The following is a 21,041-nucleotide window of genomic DNA, read 5'->3' on the forward strand; positions in this document are numbered from 1 at the left end:
TACAGGAGGGGTTTACCATTAACATCTCCTGCACAATATGAAATGATGCCTTTCAGCATCTTCCTATATCACAAACAAGTTAACTCAAGTCCTTGTGTTTTTTCTTTCTGCCTGTTTTGCACATAGAAGTCATGATCCCCCACCCCCATCCAAGGTATATCCAAAAATGCATGGAGCTCCTAGGGAAACGTTTTTGGACCTTAAGGAAAACGGCTTCATCATGCAAAAGGACTCTCAGATTTAAAAACAACAAAAAATAATTATATTAATTTGAAAAATATAAAATTTTAATAAAGGCTACATCTCTTAATTACAATAATTATTGTACCAAGTAATTTTTCTTTAAATGAAACTCTTTATAATGCATAATTTACAGTATAAGTAGAACAAATGTCATGGCAAAAGTCATAAGTAGAAGACTTGTAGTAAAAAGGCATAAAATATATTTATACATAAACCCCTTAAACAACAAGGGAGAACTTGGACCCTGAACACAGGGCGAAACATGGTATAGTAACACCATGGAGGCACAGGTACTGTACTGATTGAAGTGTTTTTTAAAAAAACACACACTAGAGATAGTGTATTAATAGGTTTTTTCTTTCCACCACATTTTTCTACACTATATACAGACGTATTATGCCAAAAAGAAAAGAAAAGAGGAAAGCATAAAATACACCAATTAAAACTCAAAATGTAGAAATAAAATGTCTTTTGGGGAGTGGGGTTATTTTGTCCCAATACACACAAACATGGTGCAGTCCCACTAGGGAACTTGTATGATGTTTTATAGCACAACAAAATGTATTCCATGCACCTTTTCCGTAATTCAGTCAATGAGCATTTCTGCTTCAGCAGATTGGGAAACAGAGGCAAAAGCTGTTCCAAATGCAGCCCCAGAAGGCAGCCACTGCATCATCACTGCTGACAAAGGGCTAAAATGTCTCACTTGCCCAGACATGCTGGAAAGCTGAGATCTCACAGACTGTGTTGTCTGATTCTATGAATTCTTTTTGATGATCAGAATGGTAACAGCCCTAGGGAGTGTGCTCCCAAAATGATATTCACTCTTATGGAACTCAGTGGAACATTTGTAGGGAAACTCTTGAAGTGAGTGAGAATTTCACTGAGATCGTTGGAGCAAGATGTTCAAGGTTATACAGGGCACCAACTAGTAACTATCATTCACTCAAAGCATTACAGCTAGGATAGGCATCCTTCCACATATATTTTCACAATTTGGCTTACAAATTACAATTGTAATACAAAAAGTGCCATGACTGAAAGAATGACTTTTTTTCTTTTCTTTAATAATAAGAAAGCAGTATAGTTGATTTTGGTGAAGATCATCAGTGGCTGACATGATGTGCTGCATATCGCAGGTGGGTCTGCACCAGCTGCGCTGCTGCTATGGGTGTCTAAAACAGCGCTGGTGCTGTTGTGCAAGGGTGCTCTTGTGCTAATACATAAAACTGCACAATCAAATTGTGCTTTCGCAACACTACAGCCATTGCACAGAGCACTCTTGCACAACAGTGTCAGTGCTGTTTTAGATGCCCACAGCAACGTGGGTGGGTGCATAACTGCCCATGGTACTCTGTGCATTTTTTTAAAAAATCATTTTTTTAAAATGGATTTTTTTTAAAAAAATGAATAAAATAATTGTCAGTGTGCACTGGATGGTTTCTTGTACCACTTTCCCACTGCTTAGAACTGGCACCTGTCAGAAAGCTGAACTATCTGATCCACTGGGTCCTTATCAATTCTATGCTTGAATGAGACTTGCTACAGACTGCCTATCTAAAGGCAGGCACTGGACACAATGCATGTAACTGACAAGAAGCACAAATACAGATGTCTATTTCTCACCAGAGAAATTGTACAAGACCCTTACATTATTATTTAACCCATGATGTTGTTAGGTCTGGCGTGCATGCAACATTCCTAATCTCCTTAATAATGGTAAGGAGTGCCTGTGGGCTCATGTGCTCCTTTCCCTTTGCAATCCTGCACATGCATTTCCCCCTGCCCTCGCTTTTCAAAGTTAACCAGCATTACATCTGAATCAGTGTTAACACTAGGCATGATATGCTTCAAAACAGACTTTGCAACCATATTTAGAAGCAAGTTTGCAAAATGTTAAAATAAACATGGTTACTATTAACACTGGTGCAGACATAACACTGCACTATGGTTACACACACACACACACACACACACGGAGGAGCAAAGGGGAAAGTGTGCAAACCCATGGGGTGCTCCCAAACTCATAACCATTGTTAAGAAATTGAGAAGGTTACATCTGCACAAAGCAACATTGATTCAAATGCATCCCTCTCTAAAGGAATAAACGTGTAGGACAATATCCATTCATTCTCTCTTTTTTCCAACAAATAAAAAAACTGGACAAATGGTGAACAAAGACAATTCCAGTTAGTTTTCAAACATGGCAGGAATGAATGCACTTTTGTTTTAATAGAAGACACAATTCTAGTTATTTAGACAGTGGAAACAATGTAAAAAATAAAATATAAAACCACCCCTTTTCTCTACATCACATCCCCTCTTTTTCTCCATTGTTTAAAGCAGCATGTCCATAAACTGGACTTAAGGGGGGGAAAACAGACTGTTCAATAAATATCAATAAGGATTACTGTAAGGGAAGCTGTACACAGTTTTCTCTTCGTCCATAGGTTTGGGATCCCCAGGAAGCCATATATTATGTATGGAAGTCTTTCAAAACATGGTCTGCATCTTCAATAACCCAGAGTGGTTATATTTTTAATAAATAGTTCAGGGTTTTTAACATCTCGGTACCCAGCTCAAACAAACACCTTTTTTGTTTTAAATTGCTAAGGCTGATTTGGCAAAGTCTTCATAGATCTCAATTTATTTTTGTTGCTTTTTCTTCATTGGTTCAGTCCTTCCTTCAAGAGCTTTGTTTGGTGGTTGTCTCCAAATGCCAGCATTTTTAGCTTATGTTTCTTTAAACACGCACACACACACACAGTAGACAGTGCCAGCCAGTCAGTCAGTCAATCCTCTCAACTTTTCCAAGGATCCTTCCTTCGTACATGGGCAGAATGGCACCATCCTCCCAGATTTCTTCAAAAACTGCACCACAGTCAAATTCATCACTTGCCTTTTTGAAGTAATACCTAGAATCAATAAGATCAACAGACGTTAAATAAATGTGAGCCTACTCTTTGGAATTAGTATTACATTAAAGCTCTACAGCACATATGTCCAACATTCTACATCTGGAGCTCCCAAAGGGAACCCCCTTTCCTCAACCTTTTCTTGTTTCCAAGAACATAAGAATAACACTGCCAAATCAGACCAAAGGCCCACGTATCCTGTTTCCTCAATGGCCAGCCAGATGTTTCTGGGAATGCCATAAGCAGAGTGTGAAGGCAATGGTCTTTCCTCACTGTTGCCCCTCAGCAACTGGAATTCAGTTGCCTACTACTACTGAATGTTCCACATCCCTAACAGCCATTGCTGCATGCCTCTGACTAATCCTCTTAGAAGGATTTAGTAATGGCAATTTAAGTCAGCAGCCATTACCACATCCTCTGATCAACTTACCACAGACTAGTTCTTGCTTTTCAGGAATTAATGCTACCTGCCTGTGACACATCAGGATAATATAACAGTCAATACCCCCAAAGGGACTCACTAGAGCTTATGATGGCCCGACCATCTTAGTTGAATATACAGAGGGCAGCTCCAGCCAGCTCAGCATTGCCTCCACTGACTGGCAGTAGTTCTTCAAGATTCCAGACATTCTAAGCTCTGCCTGGAGAAACCGGAGATTGAACCTGGTACCCTTCTGCATTCAAAGTGTGTGTTCTACTACTGAGCTATGGCTCCATATCGATAATTATTCATGTTCATCCACCTCAAAACAAATATTACAGCTACCCTGGAGATGCCACTGAAAAGGGTCTGTGTGTGGTGAATGATCACCAGTCTTGGTTGTAACTTGGTTGTAATTACCATATAAATATCCACCATCACACGACAAATCTCTATGGCCTCATTCCATGTTCCTGGCTTATGCTGAAGTGGTGTGGGTCAAGACTCATAATGTGATGGTGGAGACCCACAAGGTAAGTACTTCTGTAAGTTACATCCAAGGATCAGTCACCATAGGGAGGCTCCTTTTGACAGCACGCTAGTGATGTGCTCTGTCTTCTGACTAGCAGAATTTATCTGACATGGCAGGCAACTTGCATAGTCTCCTAGAGGGAAACACTAACAACTATGGCTTCACAGAGAGAGCAACTATAATGTGATTGGACCACAGTATGGGCAATGAACACAAGGTGTCTTGAGGAAGCTGTGCTGACAGGAAAGGTATGTGACTCAAAACATTAGCCTATGGTCCAATCACAAGATCTACAAAGGCTGGACTGGAAAGCACCAAGAAGTCCATGTCTTCCTAGAAGCTAATTGAGTTACCTTTAATTAGGGTTATTATCTGGCCAGTAACCATGTTTAAAATGAAAACCCAAACTGCTACCCTTCTCAACCTCAGTCTGGCAATGGAGCTTTTAAGACAGACACATTATTTAAACAAACAGATGCACAATATGAGTGGTCAGCATACTCAACCTGCTATAATACCTCAGGATGGGAGGCAACTCTGCCTCTTAGGGACATAAGTGTAGTTTATAATGAGATTACAGGCTTTCCCCCCTGCCTTGCTCTCAGTGAGGCATAGAAAGAAACCCCCAACCAATCAGTGCTTCAATGAAGCACTGACCGGGGAGGATTGGAAGAAGGTCCAAGCAGTCCCTCTTCCTGGTACTAGCCACACACCCCTACATCAACATCAGATGCAGGGGGCATGGCCAGTATCAGGAGCAGGGCCACTCAGCCTCACTCCCTATTCTCCCCTGTCAGTGTTTTGTTCAAGTGCTGGCTGAGGCCAGTGCTTAAACAAAGTGCTGCCTTGGGAGAATCAGGTATGGGGTTGAGTGGCCCCACTCCTGATACTGGCCATGCCCCCTGTGTCTGATGTTGACACAGGTGTGTGGTTAGCATGCATACCAATTTGTAGTGGGGTGGGGGCTGCCAGCAGGACCTTGTTCCCTGGCCACCGTGAGCTTCCTATGCCCCTGGGTCCTACAGCAGTGAATCCCCTTCCCCATACAGTACCAAAATAAATCTACAAGGCTCAAAAATGACTCCGTTGCCTGTGACCACTATTTCACTGAGGATATACATATGCAAGGTCTGCCAGATGTACAGCAACTAAAGAGAAAACTCTTGGAAACATGAAAAAAGTGAGCAAGCAATTTGGATGTACCACTTCACAGTAGTAAAAAAATTTAAAGCCTGCACAAGAGAGAAAGGGAGGTCTCCAGGAGAGTTCTTTTAGCCAATCATAAATATTGGCAGCGGCAAGGCATTCTCTCTTTCCAAACATCGGATTAAAAATTTAAATCAAAACCCACCATTTCTGATCTAGTCTCATGACTAAGCCTTGGAGCACCACTCCTACTATTTAGGAACTTTTATGAAAGTGTGTTTCAAAGAAAAAGAAAGTTACACATTGCAAAACTGGGAATGTTTCCTTTTTGATGGCAAAAAATCCAAACTGCAGACATGTTCTAACACAGAACATCCACTTTCAAAATGACAGAAACGGCTGCATTCATTCTCAGATATTTCCTAGTGGCCCCTACATAATGAGCAACCTTGGCTTGGATTGCAATATTTGACACAGAAAGGTCAAGCAGCAGTGTCCCGCTTTCCCTTTCTTTGGCTTTGGACCGTTAGATCACGAAGCCAATGCTCACGCAGACAAAAAAGCGCCCCTTCCCCTCTTGTGTCAAACAGTAAGGACCCCTCTATTATCCTGAATTAGACCGTTCAGCTTCTTGATTAAAGGTTCCTTTTATCCCCCTTCCAGCATTCTTCCTTCTCAGGCTGCTTAATTGCATATGCACAAAATGAAGGCCTTCCATTCAGAGGGTTAGCATTTAGGGAGCCTGCTCGTCTGCTACCACACACACACACACACACACCCTCCTAGCACCCAGGCTGATCTCTCCCTCTCTCCAAGAAGCCCTTTTACCATCCAGTCACTAGTCAGAAACTATTCTTACCGGACAGCATAAAAAGAAAAAGAAAAACACAGAACCTACACATCTCCAAGTTTTTAAAAGCAAGATATATTTAAAGGATTGCTGAGGGACCCCCAAAAAGCTGAATATCTACTTTTTAAAAAGGCACTCTCTTCGGCTGAATAATAAGTGCCAGTTTTGCCTTGATATTTAAGACCTCTGAACATACCAACAAGAGGTTTTAGTTATCTGACTTTGATTAGAGAGATAACAAGATGACTCCTTTAATCAAGTTACAAAGGGAAAATTGTTTAGTCATAGCCCTTTTTGTCACTTCCAGGTAAACCACTTGCTTCAAGTCAGGCCAAGCTTCTCCCACTGCCCAGCCCCCATTTGCTGACCCAAAACCAAAGTACAATGAAACTTCCTCCTAGAATCCCTCAAACTATATAGTCCAAGAGGGATAAACCAGGGAAACCTTAAATGAAGCACAGAGGGACTCTCCCATTCTGTTTTATCTCCTCCTTTCTGAAAGAATAAACAGCTGTAGCAAGAACGTCCCTGTTGATCTTACTCTGGCAGTGTTTACAAAATTCCTTGTTTGAACACAGATTTTATTTTCTTGGGGGTGGGTGGGATCTCCAAACACTATGACCTTTTCTATAACCATAACCTTATTTCACACAGAGAAGAGCAAATAAGAAGGGGTTGGGAGGGGCTGCACACCAATATATTTTCCCCACAGCCTCTTAAAACACACCAGGAGGTCCTTATTTGCTCTTAGACGTAGGCTTTCTATTCAAACATTTTCTTTCTGTGACAAGTTTTGCTTTCTTTCTTGCCCCCTCTCCTCCCACCTGTCCTCCTTTTTAAAACTTCTTAAATATCTGGCACCTAGCCAGATTCAGGCTTTCTACAACTCAGTACTGCACAGCGTATCCAAGAGGAGGGGGAGGGGGGATCATACTGGCTGGCCCTGCCACACTGCATTCCTTAGCCACGCCCCACACCCCTAGCTTCAGAGAGCTTCCTTCATCTAGAGACATTCTCCCCATTTGATTTAGAACTTTAAGTCTGCAGTGTCCATAAATGGCAAATTATGCAGAGGAAGTAGAATTGGGTTCAGTGCTGCCCTCCTAAAACAACAAGTACTGAGCCCACAGAAAGGAATTATTGGTGCGGAGGGCTGGGCTAGCCACTGCACTCTTGTCCCCCTCTGCCCAGTATACTGTACCCAATGGTAAAATGCCCGAACAATGCAATTTTTGCCCCCCTTTGTGGAGGCAATACCACTACACACACATGTGTATAGAGAGGGAGAGGAAAAGCAAACACCAACCATATTAAATCATAATAATACATTTTTGAAAAGCACATGTCCGTCCCAAATTCATGCTGGACAGCACTGTCTCACTGAGAGAAACCTGAGGTACCCATGTTGCAAACTGACTCATTCAATAAAGAATGTGGAGTGTCAACCATTTATGCACGTCTTTGTGTATTAAAATGAAAGGCAAAGGCTTCAAAGACATGCTTATTAAGTGTGCCTTAGAACAAAATCAATGCCAGATGTGACGAGAGCAACCAGCCAGTCCTTCCCTAAGCAATCCCTGCTACTTTAGGCTGTATGGCCCTCTTCCCTGAAGGTCACCTGCAGTTTCACTCTAAGTCCAGCCAAAATAAAAATAATTAAAAAAAAAAAATCAAAGCCTAGATCAAAATGATTCCCTGGGGGAGCAACACATTTGGATAATTAGTTTCACCTTGTGTCTGTACAAAATAAAAAAAGCTCTGGTCTTGGGCCCAAGTTCCTTCAGTACACTTTTGAATTATCTCTTAACTAGGGTGCAAGAGGAAACGTATCAAAGCCAAAACAAACAAAAATTCATCTTAATCAGTCACTTTAAAAACTTCTAATAATAGTTAAAGTATGTCAGGGCCCAAGAAGCGATAGCACCTAGAAAATCTCCAGACAGCAGGTTTTACCACGGGTTTGAATTTGCCCAAAATAACCGAAGCAAAAAGTAGATTTTTTTTTTTTTTTACCCAGGACATAAATTGGGCTAGGCTCTAATGTGCAATGAAAAATGCGAATCGTCTGTGAAGTGCTGCCTGGTAACTTGCAGGGACTTCAGGGTAAATCTGGCCGATATGTGGATGCAGCACACCCTCCCTTCTGGAGGAGAAGCAAGCTAAAAGTCTCATCTGGAAATGCTCCTGGAGAGTGTTTCTGAATCAGAGGAATTACAATAGCACAACTGAGCATTCTTGGGGGCACCCTGAGGTCCTGCATGTTTTTATGGGAAAGACGATCACGCATCTCCTCAGTGGCCACTGTAAGGTGCAGAGGAGAGGGACATGCCTATCCCCAAGATATACCCAAAAGCCACAATACACAGAGGTTCCTGGAGGTGTGTCTAACACACATTTTCAAAGCAGCTTCTCCCTTCTGCTCATGACAGTGAATGTCACATGGTGGACATAAGGCAACGTGAGTTTCTGTCGATATGTGATTGGTACTGCAAGTTGCTGCATGGGGCAAATTGATTATAAAACATTTTAGATAAGGCATGTGAAACCTTGAGCTAGAAAATACTAGTATCTTCTTATGGAGACTGGGTTGTCAAGCTTGGATGCTGATTAATCCACTATATTAGGTTGACTCAAGGTTGACTCAGCCTTCCATCCTTCCGAGGTCGGTAAAATGAGTACCCAGAATGTTGGGGGGCAATATGCTAAATCATTGTAAACCGCTTAGAGAGCTTCGGCTATAGAGCGGTATATAAATGTAAGTGCTATTGCTATTGCTATTGCTATATTTCACTTGAAGAAGTCACAGAAAAAGTTAACAAATGTAATGTAGAAAACATGTAGGTGTGGTGTTCTCCCCTATCCTCTACTTGAACTGCAGATTGTGTCTTTCTACTCAGACACAATTTATTTACAGCCTACACGCAATTGAGAGGACAGAATTAGGTCTGTCAGACATTAATGGATCCAATATCACAGTGGAATGGTGACTTGCATGTATAGTCCTAGTCCCCTCATGCATCTATGCTGTGCATAGATTGTGCCTCATCTGCATAAGGTGACGTGTGACGGTTATGTTCAGAAGTATACATGTCATACACTCAGTCCCACCAGTAGAGTATTTTTAGTTCTGGAAATGCCCAGTTAAAGTTTCTGTGTGACTAGATGGCAGCCATTACACTCACAAAATAATATTCTAGACTGGTTCTACATTGAGGTGGCATATTTCAGTATCTTTAGCCACTTGTATGACATAGTCCACATGGTTGAGGCTTATTCTAGCCATGAGAGGGAAATCCTTCATTTAGGGACTGTGGGAGGGAAGATTCACTGACAATCCAAACCACATGGATATTGCTTCATACAACCTATTAACTACACAAAAAGGGGTAAGTCTAATTTCCCACCATGCCACTCTGATAACATTTGAATTGGTCTTAAGACACTGATCCTTAATCAATGGGGCTTATAGTACAGGAAACACTTCAAAAATCAGGGGAAACCTACAATACTTTGAAGCTTCATTGCCTCAGTCAAGTCAACGTGACCTCCAGTGGCAAAGCTTGGGGTGGAACATAACCATGCCAAGCAATCTCAAGATCTAAGCCAAAGAATATCACATTCAATGTTGAGTGTAAATCACACAAACCAATCAACGCTTGTGTAATTTGTTCTGTTTCCCAGAACCTTTCTCCCCGCAGAATTAAGAAACTCTGGCAAGATTTGGGTGCCAAAGAGCAATGGAAAAAGAAAAGGGTATAAAGGTTGGGAGTAAGAGTAGGGAAAAAAGGCAGAAAATAGTAGCTATGGGATTCATTAGACAGTAGTACTACGGAATGAAGTCCCACTCTCTTCTTTCTGGTTTTTGACCTTCCACTGATGATCATACACTTCTCTTTACGGAAGAGAGCTGATCTTGTGGCAACAAGTATGAATTCTCCCCTTTGCTAAGCAGGGCTTGGTTTGCATTTGAATGGGAGACTACATGTGAGCACATACAACATGTGAGTATGGTGTTTCACTTAGAGGAAGGGACCACTCTGAGAAGAGCATTTGCATGTTTGCATGCAGAAGGTTCCAAGTTCCCTCCCTGGCATCTCCAAGACAGGGCTGAGAGATACTTCTGCCTGCAACCTAGGAGAATTTGCTGCCAGACAATACTGAGCTAGATGGATCAATGGTCTGACCTGATAGAAGACAGCTTCCTATGTTCCTAATCTATGTTCCTAATCTATTAGTATCATGAGGGCTAGAGATATTCACACCCTGGTTAAGTTAATATGAGAAGTAGATATTTGGGCATTTGGTGGTGAAATGCACAAGTAAAGCACATATCTCACTATGAGGGAGGTGGATAAGTTTGCACTTCAGATATTACACTGCAAGCATACAGAGATGAAATGCAAGTAAACCAGGCTGCATGTCCTTTTGTTTCTATGACTGTCCAAAGCTGCCTTCAGGATTTCAGGTCTTCACTAGATGCTAGATTTTGATTTGGTAGAACAGACTGTTCTATCTAGCATCTAGTACTTTGAAGACACTGAAAACCTGTGTGTGTCTCTCTCTCTAGTTTGCCATCAGGTTGCTTGAACAAGTACTGCACCAAGAATAAAAACATTCATAGTAGGCCATTTCCCTTTCACAAAATAGGCCACTTTAGTCTCCCTCTGTGGAACTACAGAACTTTGGCTTAATGCTTAATTATATATAAAGCTCTATGCAGAAATCAATCGATCAAAGAAAGAACACAATTTAGAGACTGCCATCTCTTTTGCAAATAAGACACATGGCTGTAATCTTGTAAGAATCATGTATGTACATGAAGAGCCCAGCAAATAGTAGTAGCCCTTTGTAGTTGATTACTTGGCAGCGGATTATTCCCATTCTGCAAAGACCAAACTGAGGCCAAAGCAAATCAAATTGCTGGTTTAAAAAAGATCACTTCTAAAGCTGCAATAGCAAGGAAAATTAACTCAGCACTTTAAATGAATGCTTATTCTGGAGGAAGACCGTTGACATCAACTTGTAAAAGGCAGCTGTGCAGATGAAATAGTTGTATAGTCCAGGGATTCTCAACATTGGGTCCCCAAATGTTATTGGACTTCAACTCCCATAATCCACAACCAAAGGCCCCAGGGCTGGAGATTATGGGAGTTGAAGTCCAATAACATCTGGGGATCCAACGTTGAGAATCCCTTGTACAGTCTACCCACCAGGTGAAGCCTAGCTTGGTTGTCAGAGTAACCAAGCCACCTCTTAACTACCACTGCATTGGTGGGCAAATAAAAAGAGGACAGAAAGCCTTAGAGGGATAGTGAGGTAATTGCCGGCCACCTTCAAAAGGGTACAGTGAGTTTTTTCCAGCTGGAAGGATGCTTAGAAATATCTGTTTGCTATTTTGGTACATGATCTTTGCAAACTCAAGAAAAAGAAGGGGGCGGGGACCCAGAAAGATGCTTACCTATAATTTCCCTTTTTGCTCAGCTGCTCTTTAAAGTGCCCAAGTGTCAGGCTCTGGGTCTTTAACATCCTCCTATAGGGAATTTCTTCTCCACAGAAAAAATAAGTGACAACCAATTCACTAGGTTGAGAGGAATGAACAACAGGGAGTTTCTTTGGTTCTTTGTGACTGAAACATAGAGAGAGAAGAGAAATAGGTCAGATGTCTCAGCATTTGGACAACATTTCTACCACAGTCAAGAGCACAATTATAGTCGGCTAACCACTTTCAGCAGTTGACAATGAAAATAAAAGACAAAACTTTCATCTATTACTAAGCTGAACCCCAAAGAGATCTATGCCAGATTAATGTTTTTAGTTGAAAGATGGAGAATCTGTGGATAGATAGCATACAGGGCCTTAAAAACAATGAGCAAGACAAGCATAGTGTGGGGTTTAAACCTCAGAAATAGATGCACAAACCAAATCACCACACTGAATCTCATTCAAGAATGACTACCCATTGTGTACATTTGGGTCTGAAGTTTACAGGCTAAAATTATTTGAAAGGCAACTTGTTTTAGAGCCCAAGCTCTGTCGTTCTTGAAGATCTTGGTCCTAGCCTCTCTCCAGTGCTTATTTACTGTACGAGCTTGGGCAAATCAATTCATCCCTATGTCAGCTTTAAGAAAATCCAGCCACACACAGCAGGATACGCCTCCATCTCCCTCTTATAGTAAGTCAGTTGGCCATTGTGGGAAACAGGATGCTGGACTAAATAGGCCTTGGGCCAGATCCAGCAAGACTCTTCTTATGTTCCTATGATACCAGCTCAGCTTTAGTTTTGTCCATGTTTTATGATGCATTTGTATCATTGGGCTATAATCAGGGGTTCCCAACTAGTGGTACCTCAGATGTTGCTGAACGATAACTCCCATCATCCCCAGCTACAATAAATTGTAGCTGGGGATTATGGGAGTTATAGTTTAGCAACATCTGTTGGGAACCTCTGGGCTATATGAATAAGGCCTGACTGAGATGCTTTTTGGCTTTTTCCTCACCCATGGAACCTGGGTGGTTTTATCTCGCTACAGTCAGCTAGAGTGCTGGTTCGATGACAGAGCTAAGCACTGTGGTTCTTAAGACTCTATAAGTCTTCTCAGTCACTAAAACGTCAACATGTGATTTTTATGGAGAATGTTCCTTAAGTAAGCTTTCCACTATGGCCCTCAGATTTAAAATTCTTAGTTTTTTTCCTGAAACCTTTGAAAAGGATTAAGCTTTGTCAGCTTTGTCAAGCTACAAGAGGTATGTTGTTATTGTTTGTTAATAGAGTGCTGAACTCTTCAGTGTTCGTTGGTTCTTGATAAAGAACTACTAGATAGGCTGAGTGAACAGCTACCCTCCTGAATTTTTCCAGCCAGCTAAAATCCTGCTATCTTTAGATTTTGAGCTCTAGGCCATATATTACAAATTGTATTTCATCAATTATTTTGTAGTTATTTGAAATGTGTAATTAAATATTTGCATGATTAAAACTATTCAGACTGTAATCCTATGCACACTTGAGAGTAAGACCCATTTCATTGTGAGAGTTATTTCTGAGTAAACATGCAAAGGACTGGGCTGTCATTTGCAATTAGCTATCCCCAACGCCTCACTTCTTCCATTTCCTATTGAGCTTACTTATAATGGGCAGTATCCATCCGCAAACAGAAGACTTTCCACTCACACAATGTTCCCCAGTCCTCGGAGACATATTGCAGGGGCATGGAGGCTGTGGAAAGGACAAGCAGAGAAACTCACACCTTCCACCTTGTGCAAGCTGAATGTCTTCTGTTTGCTGAAGTACTAGTCCAGATACTGCTCACAGACATAATCATGGGATAGGATGGCACCAATTGTTTTTGTAAGGATAAGAGAAAGGATCTGGGATAGGAAGCGAAGTAAATTCCTCCCTAGAAGAGAGATGGCCTACACAGGCATCTTTCCATTTCTTACATCCAGAAAGCATTGCACCTAGTGGCTGACATGAGGAAATTTACTCAAAGCAGTCTCACTGAACTTAAAAGAACAAATTAGACATTGCCAAACGTGTCCATTTAATTTAAATTGGACTACTTTGAGTAATTTTCATCTTCATGTCAGGCACTATTTCCAAGCCTCTGCAGCAATCAGAGAGAGAATCTTGATTTTTTTCCCTTTCTAAAAAAAGAAGAAGAAATCAAGTAAGAATTTTTTTCTTGGAAGGAAAAAAAATCTATTTTTTCCAAGAGAGAGAGAGAGAATCCATAGGTGCCATAATCCAAAGATCCAAGGGGCTCCAATTTGTACACAGAGCTTCATATAAGCAGGGGCTTCTCCATTCACTTCAATGACAAAAAATACTCTATACATACCTCTACAATGAAGTGAATGGGAAAGTTCCAAACTGTCTGGAGCAACCTGTGCATATCAAAAGCTACTGGAGACTTGCCTGTCACATGCTGTGATTCAGTTACAGGCATGCAGATTTCTGGAGCCCTGGTACTGTGAAGCAAAGGGCAGAGAGAGCAGAAAGCCAAGCCCTCCTCACACCTTGGACTCCTAAGGAAGAGAGATCCTCTTATGGAATCACAAACAACTCAGCTACCCAGCAGAAAAGCAACAGTGCCTTGAATGCCATGCAGGCAACTTCTGAGGCAACACTGACTTGGCATGTCAAAAGGTCACAAAGTGTTACTCCACAGTAATTTAGTCTTCCTAATTTGTTCCAAGTCTTTGTAGAGTGGCTTCAGGAAGAGAAAAAAGCTACCAGCAAAGACAGCTGGTGGACTTAAGGTCAACCAATTAAAAATGAAAGGCTATAGTCAGGTGGCTTAGCCTGGACTTCAAACATTACTCATTGCTTAAGATGAAGAGAGTAAGAAAGAAAACTTTAATTATTTAGACTGCAGCAGATTTCTTGTTAAAAAGAACTATCCTTTAATTAGACTAATCCAATCTTTGTCCACTTTACAGGAATGCAAGCTAAAAAAGAACCAGAAGACAAGATTTTAAAATGTTTTGTTCTTGTTTCACCCCATTAAAAAAAAAAAAAAGATTAAGCTTCAGCTATTAAGAAGAGACCATCTTTTCAAAGCCTACCCTATGGGCAAAACATAAGTCAAGAGGGGAGGGTAAGGAATGATATCTGGCTATGTTGCATATGGCGACACTCACTCTTCTGTTGCTACACTTGTGTTGCAGAAAGGACCATTTCCTCCTGGTACAGAAGTCAAGTGGTTGCGATCCCTCGACTGATTTGAGGTTGAACATCTAAAGTTTGGGAAGAGGGAGGGGAAGAAAAGAATGATTAACTGTTTCAAATCTCCACCTGTACAGCTAAGATCCACAAGCTGTAAACAATCAAGGAGAGCATTAAGGCTCTGTCTTCCCATGAAAGACAGCAAAGGCAATATTTGGTAAAATGGAACTGGGTTCAGTTCCAGAAACACATGTGTGGTTGTTAAGGGGGGGGGACCCCTAAACAAGGATAGAATGTGGGTCTCTAATTGTTAAACCTGGGACTAATTTTGACTACAGAGAGTTTTTTCATTTCTAGGGTACACTTCTGTTTAGCTGCAGCAAAACTATGAACAGCCTAGACATATCATTCTTCCAAAACAGAAGGCCACACACACGTGATACCATAACTATCCAACTATTATTTATTTATTTATTCATTCGAGTTATATACCGACCTTCCAAAGTGGTTCAGGGTGGTTTACAACAGGGTAAAAACAATTAAAACCAGTTAAAATCAAAACTTTAAAAACAGCAATTAAACAATTCAACAGCTAAAAAACTCTGGAGAACCAGGGCAACAATTTAAAACAATTTTTCAATCATTTAAAACCCTGGAAGGCCAGGCCAAACATATAGGTTTTAAGGGCTCTCCTGAAGGACAGTAATGATACTGAATTACAGATTTCTGCCCGAGTGCATTCCACAGCCCAGGAGCAGCTACAGAGAAGGCCCGCCTCTGAGTCACCACCAGACGAATCGGTGGTAACTGGAGACGGACCTCCTCAGATGACCTGCAGTGGGGATCATGCAGAAGAAGGCGCTCTCTAAGATAACTCGGACCTAAGCCGTTCAGGGCTTTAAAGGTAATAACCAGCTCTTTGTATTTTGCCCGGAAACATATTGGCAGCCACTGCAACTGTTTCAAAACAGGCATAATGATAATATGGTCTCTCCAGGTTGCCCCAGAGACTAATCTGGCTGCCACATTCTGAACTAACTGAAGTTTCCAGACTACGTACAAAGGCAGCCCCACATAGAGCACATTGCAATAGTCAAGCCAGGAGGTTATCAGCTGATGCAGCACTGTTTTGAGGTCATCCTCTTCAAGGAATGACCTTGAAGTATGGGGTGAACATGAGCAAACTAAAACTGAACCAACTCAGATCAGAAGTGGATTGGTAGATTGAGCTATTTTTGAAGAATATCTGAAATCTGAAAAAAAAAACAGATGAGCTCGAAAGAACCAACTAAAAAGTTTCAAAATGTTCAGGGGGTGGGGCTGCAGTTCAGTGGTAGAGCATCTGCTTTGCATGCAACCAGTTCCAGGTTCAATTCCTCGCATCTCCTGGTAGGGCTGGAAAAAAGACTCCTGCGTGGAACCCTGGAGAGGCACTGCTCGTCAGTGTAGACAAGCTCCATGGAGCAAAGGTCTGACTCAAGATAAGGCAGTATCTTCTGTTCAACTTTTAAAGATCATTTTTACACATTCTGTGACTTTTGTTGAGACACTCTCACACTGGCCCATCTTCAGGAGGCTGTGTGTTTGTTTTCTCCAGGAAGATAGTTGATGACCCAGGGCTCAGAAGTGTCGATAGAGCCTTTCCACACCCACACCCTAACTCTACCCAGGTGGGACATTACCGTTGTTTCTGAGGCTTGGACACTTCTGCTAGCCTCCGGCAAGCCTCCTCCAGCTGGGCCAGAGTGTTAGGTGGCGTCAGCGGGGGCATGGCAGGGTCCTGGACAAAGGGGTGGGCAGGCTGGGCGCAACGTGGGTGGCTGCTGTTCCCCCAGAGGTGGTGACGGGCTGGACGCTCCCCAGCCATGCCTCTGGTGGACTCGGAATTGTAGGCTTTCTTTGTGCTTTGTGTACTGGAGAGAGAAAAGGACAGGGGAGGAAAGGAAGGTACAAAGTTATAAAATTTGGAAAATATGACTTTAATAGCAGCTTCTGTTCTGCGCACTCACTCTCGTGAAGGAAAAAAGTCTGTCATAACATGAAAAGGGGCTCTTGCCAAAAACATGACATTTTTGTGGTTTTTCTGGTTCTGCAGAGCAGCTCTCATATTAAACTGGAGAAGCAAGAGGGCTTCATTTGTTTTTAGTGATTGTAAAAAGAGACAGCTGTGTAATCGATAAATATTTACCAGGAGCAACAGTGTTGCAGACAGCTTATAGTTACCTATGGGGCTTGTGCTTAGATTGTCTTTCACTCTCTAGCATCCACTGCCAGACATTTTGTGAGCGGTCCGCCTCCCCTCCAGGTAGCTGGATCCCTGGTAGTATGGAGAGCCCTCCTCCTCCTTCCCCACCTGGCAGGACTATGCCATCTGGTAGCTTACAGTTCCTTTTCGGTAGCATCCCAGTTCTGCTGTGGCTCCCAAGAGAGAAGGGAGAATAGCACTTAGCACTTCTCTTGTCATTGTGGCTATTTATGCCACACCCACACCCAATCTTTTGTGATTCAAACCTCCCAACAACCCACTTGTTTAGACAGCTGACTGGACTCTCAACAGTATAGCCAAATTTTGACTCCCCCCCCCCACCGCCCCCCCCCTGACAAAATTTGCCCAAGATGAGACTTACCCAAACGGCTCTAGCTGAGCCACAGGAAGGTCTGCCCCCTTGGAGTGTCCCTTGCACTTTGAGTAGCAATAGTAATCACTGCCCCCAGAACACAAGCACTGGACCCGCTGGGCTGCCTCGGCTTCTATCTGCTCCTTCGTCTTGGGAATGGTGTGGTGGTGGATGTAGTGGTGGTGAACGTGCTTGGTGGTCTGCTTAGTGATAAATCCTTTGCCAATGAGGGCACAGGTAGCAGGGATGGAGGCGGTACCCGGTGCCAGGAGCAACTTGCCACCGGGGAGGCGGTCTGGAGAGCGTGCGCGAGGGCTGTGCCGCCCCATGCCTGGAGATTGGCACCCGGGTGTCTTCAGCACCCGTGAGAGATGGTCGTCCAGGATTGCCTGAGGGTCATCCTCGTAGCTGCCAGATGGTAAGAGAGTGAGAGGGTGCTGCTGGTGCTGAGAGGCCACAACCTCCCGATTGTTCTGTGCAGTGACCGTAATGCTGCTCTGTGCAGTGATAGTTATGTCGGAGCCCTCCTTCTCTTCATCCTTCAGGGCCAAAACACGAAGGACAAACAATCAAGCCAAATCAACTCAATCAGTAGAAATGAACAAGAGAGAGCTAGCAACTGCCCAGATAGACCTCTTCCTATCTAACAGTCTGAAGAGGAAAGAAGCGATCTACGGAGTCAGGCTTAAAAACAAAACCCCAAAAACCTGCATCACAAGACATGAATTGACAGTTCAGTATAAAGATAGTTTAAAAATCACTTGAGTTTTTCTTAATGCAGTATATGGCTTAACAATCATGAATCAACCACCTGCCCTAACTCTTAAGAATATGACGAATGATGCCAGTGGTCCCATCATCACAAAAGGATGCCTCCCTCCCCCTGCCCCACCTCCCGCCTTTAGCAAAGGGATGCTGCACAGCAGGCATCTGTGGGGAAAGGGTTAATCCACCTACCTCTGTGATTTGCTGCAGCCTCTCTTCCAGGCAGTCCATGGTCTCTTGCTCTTGCTTGAGCTTTTCCAACCGGGAAATGAGCTCGGCTGCAAAGGTAGCTGGTTCCACAGGGGTCATTTCCTTAGGAAGACGGTGGGTTCTCTATACAGAGCAGGGACAAAAGCAACGAGCCATGTTTAGCAGGCAGCGCAAGCCAAGGAAGCTTAGCCCAAGCGGCATTTCTGGCCCCGTTCAGCTTGTTGTGTCTCCATGTTTGGATGAAAAGACAACCGCAACTAGGCATGGTCTGCTCTGGATTTTTATGAGCTAGTGCTGTGGCCTCATGGAGTGACATCCTCCCCAATAGCGCTTGCCTTCGGCAGGAGCAGTTGGTCGCACTCCGAGGAACCCTGCTTGTTCTCTCTGTAGTACAACCAGCCCATCAGTAGCTACTCTGAAGTAGGAAATCTTCAAAGACTGTTGTCAAACATCAAATAAAGAACTCTGAGGTGGGAGGGAGAGACTTTAACTCAAGGAATAAAAGTGGAGTCTAAACAGAAAGGAGTTGGAAATTAAAAAAAAAATAAGATGGGGGAGAAAAAGGGAAGGGAACTAAAAAAAGAGAGAGAGAGAAGAAGTCAAACGGTTGCAGATCAGAGAAGTGCTGGTAATTTATTTCCTGGCTACACACTGGGCACCTTTGAGGTAGTGTTGTCTCAACAGTGTCCTAGATCTCTCTCTCTCTCTCCCTCTCTCTCCCCCCTCTCCCCCCTCCCTGCCCTCCATCTCTTTGTACAGAAAATGAAGGAAGCTGCTGCAGGCAAGCAGTGATACACTGCTGAGCGTGGCTGCCTCAAGCAGATTTATCAAGGGAAAAAGGGAACATCTCCAAATCAAGTGTAGAATATAAAAAGGCAAACGAGAATCTCTGCCAAAAGAAGCAAGGAATGAGGGAAGGCCCCCCAACACTGTTTTCCTCTCATCTCCCCACAAGCATTCCCCCATTTCTCTCCTTCACCTTTACATTTTGCACGCGCGTGCGCGCACACACACACACACACACACACAAACAAACACAAACACACAGACACTTTTTTAAAAGCAGGAAGCTGAACTGCCAACTCTTTTACATACTACCCAAGAGATGAGGTGGGGCCTCTCCCTCTCTCCCCCTCCCGCTCTCTCCGGCAACCACTTAGCTTCAGAAATGATGTGAGGGTAGAAAAAGGCCACTCTGCTGGAAATTGTCACTCTTACACAAGCTGGCTCTATTCAGTTCCCTGATCAAAGCACTGCCTTACAGAGAAAGTCGATTTGCACGCCCCAGGACAAAATAATCTAATTTACAAGCGGAGGCTATAGAACTTTCTTTATGGAAGAAGAGGGAAATATAAATAAATAAATAAATAAAAGGAAAGGGTCTATGGGCACAAAGAGATACCATAAATGTGTATATATGCATATGTACGTGTACACACACACCATTTCCCACTACTTAAAAAGACAACAGGAAGAGGAATTTAGTTAATCATGAGACATGATAAGTTTCTACTTGTCTGTGTAAACAGTTTTGCAGAGAATTATTCACTGGGGAATCACACCAGCATCTTTCCTGAAACCTTCTGTACTTCAGATGAGAGGGTAAGTCAAATTTCCAAAAAGATACAGAACTAGATTAACTGCCTGGCCTCAAAACCAACAGGCAGGAAAAGCTGTATTTTTTAAATTATTATTATTTTTTGCATGCCACATATTTGGTACAAATATCCTCTTTCCTTTGGAGAAGCTGGGAAATCTATTTCCTGCCAAGAAGTTGCTAATGGTGGGAGGAATCCTGGCTCTGCTCAAATAAATAGCAGAACTCCCAGTGACTTCAATGAACACAGGATTCCTCCTGGTGTGCTTCTCTCTCTTTGAAGTCCTGGAGCAGAGCAGAGAATGCAAAGCATGGTCATTTTTAATTTTTTTTTAAGGAAATGAAATGAAAAGGGGGGGGGAAGCAGTTGTGGCAGTTAGGGGAGAGATTTAGGAAGGTTCTTTCCCACCAAGCCCTCCATTAATGTGGCTTAAAATGAGCAAGAAGCAGGTACTTAATATTAGCCCTTCAGCAGCTAGTCGTGGAAAGGAAAGATTGTGCCATCGAGTCAGTGTCAACTCCTGGTGACCACAGAGCCATGTGGTTTTCTTGGCAGAATACAGGAGGGGTTTACCATCTCCATCTCCCGCACAGTATGAGATGATGCCTTTCAGCACCACCTTCCTATATCGCTGCTGCCTGATATAAGAGTTTCTCATATTCTGGGATTTGAACCAACAGCCTCCTGCTCTCTAAGCAGGTTGCTTTCCTGCTATGCCATTAGATAGCCAGCTAGTCATAGCCTCCCACCAAAAAAAATGGGAGTGGGGGGAGAGATTTCTATCCAGAATGCATCTTTCTAAGGTGACAGAGCAGTTTTCAACCAGTTTTGACCAGGAGACAGTAGATTACAGATAGAAAAAAGCAATAATATAGAGTAGTGATCTGTGTTAATATTTCAAGTAGAGGCCACTTTAGCCACACACACACACCCCCACACACACCCACACACACCCCCAAATAAAAGCCTTCACTGTGAGAGCCATTTCCCACTGCACTGACTTCTACAGTGCTGCTGCACTTTCCTCAGTTCTGGGGGGTTCCTTTAAGAAAAATGGAGCCCTGTTGTGCCCCAGTACCAC

General features: G+C 42.8%; 1 protein-coding gene across 8 annotated transcripts in view; it reads right to left on the reverse strand.

Moving 5' to 3' along the window:
- Nucleotides 1-266: 266 nt before the first annotated feature.
- AXIN2 (axin 2) overlaps nucleotides 267-21,041 on the reverse strand; it is a 115,435-nt gene continuing 94,660 nt past the window's right edge. For 6 of the 8 annotated variants that reach the window (XM_053301112.1, XM_053301113.1, XM_053301111.1 and 3 more), the window contains 7 exons: nucleotides 18,345-18,485; nucleotides 17,397-17,926; nucleotides 16,993-17,181; nucleotides 16,452-16,682; nucleotides 14,745-14,840; nucleotides 11,566-11,733; nucleotides 267-3,158 (listed from right to left, as the gene is read on the reverse strand). In XM_053301112.1, the coding sequence (XP_053157087.1) occupies nucleotides 3,032-3,158; nucleotides 11,566-11,733; nucleotides 14,745-14,840; nucleotides 16,452-16,682; nucleotides 16,993-17,181; nucleotides 17,397-17,926; nucleotides 18,345-18,485 (1,482 nt within the window). In that variant the 3' untranslated portion in view covers nucleotides 267-3,031. The remainder of the gene's footprint in view (nucleotides 3,159-11,565; nucleotides 11,734-14,744; nucleotides 14,841-16,451; nucleotides 16,683-16,992; nucleotides 17,182-17,396; nucleotides 17,927-18,344; nucleotides 18,486-21,041) is intronic. The other 2 variants (XM_053301114.1, XM_053301115.1) reach the window with 2 other exon arrangements.

The sequence above is a fragment of the Hemicordylus capensis genome, chromosome 2 (genome assembly GCF_027244095.1).
Source record: "Hemicordylus capensis ecotype Gifberg chromosome 2, rHemCap1.1.pri, whole genome shotgun sequence".
In the NCBI taxonomy this organism is placed as follows: domain Eukaryota; kingdom Metazoa; phylum Chordata; class Lepidosauria; order Squamata; family Cordylidae; genus Hemicordylus; species Hemicordylus capensis.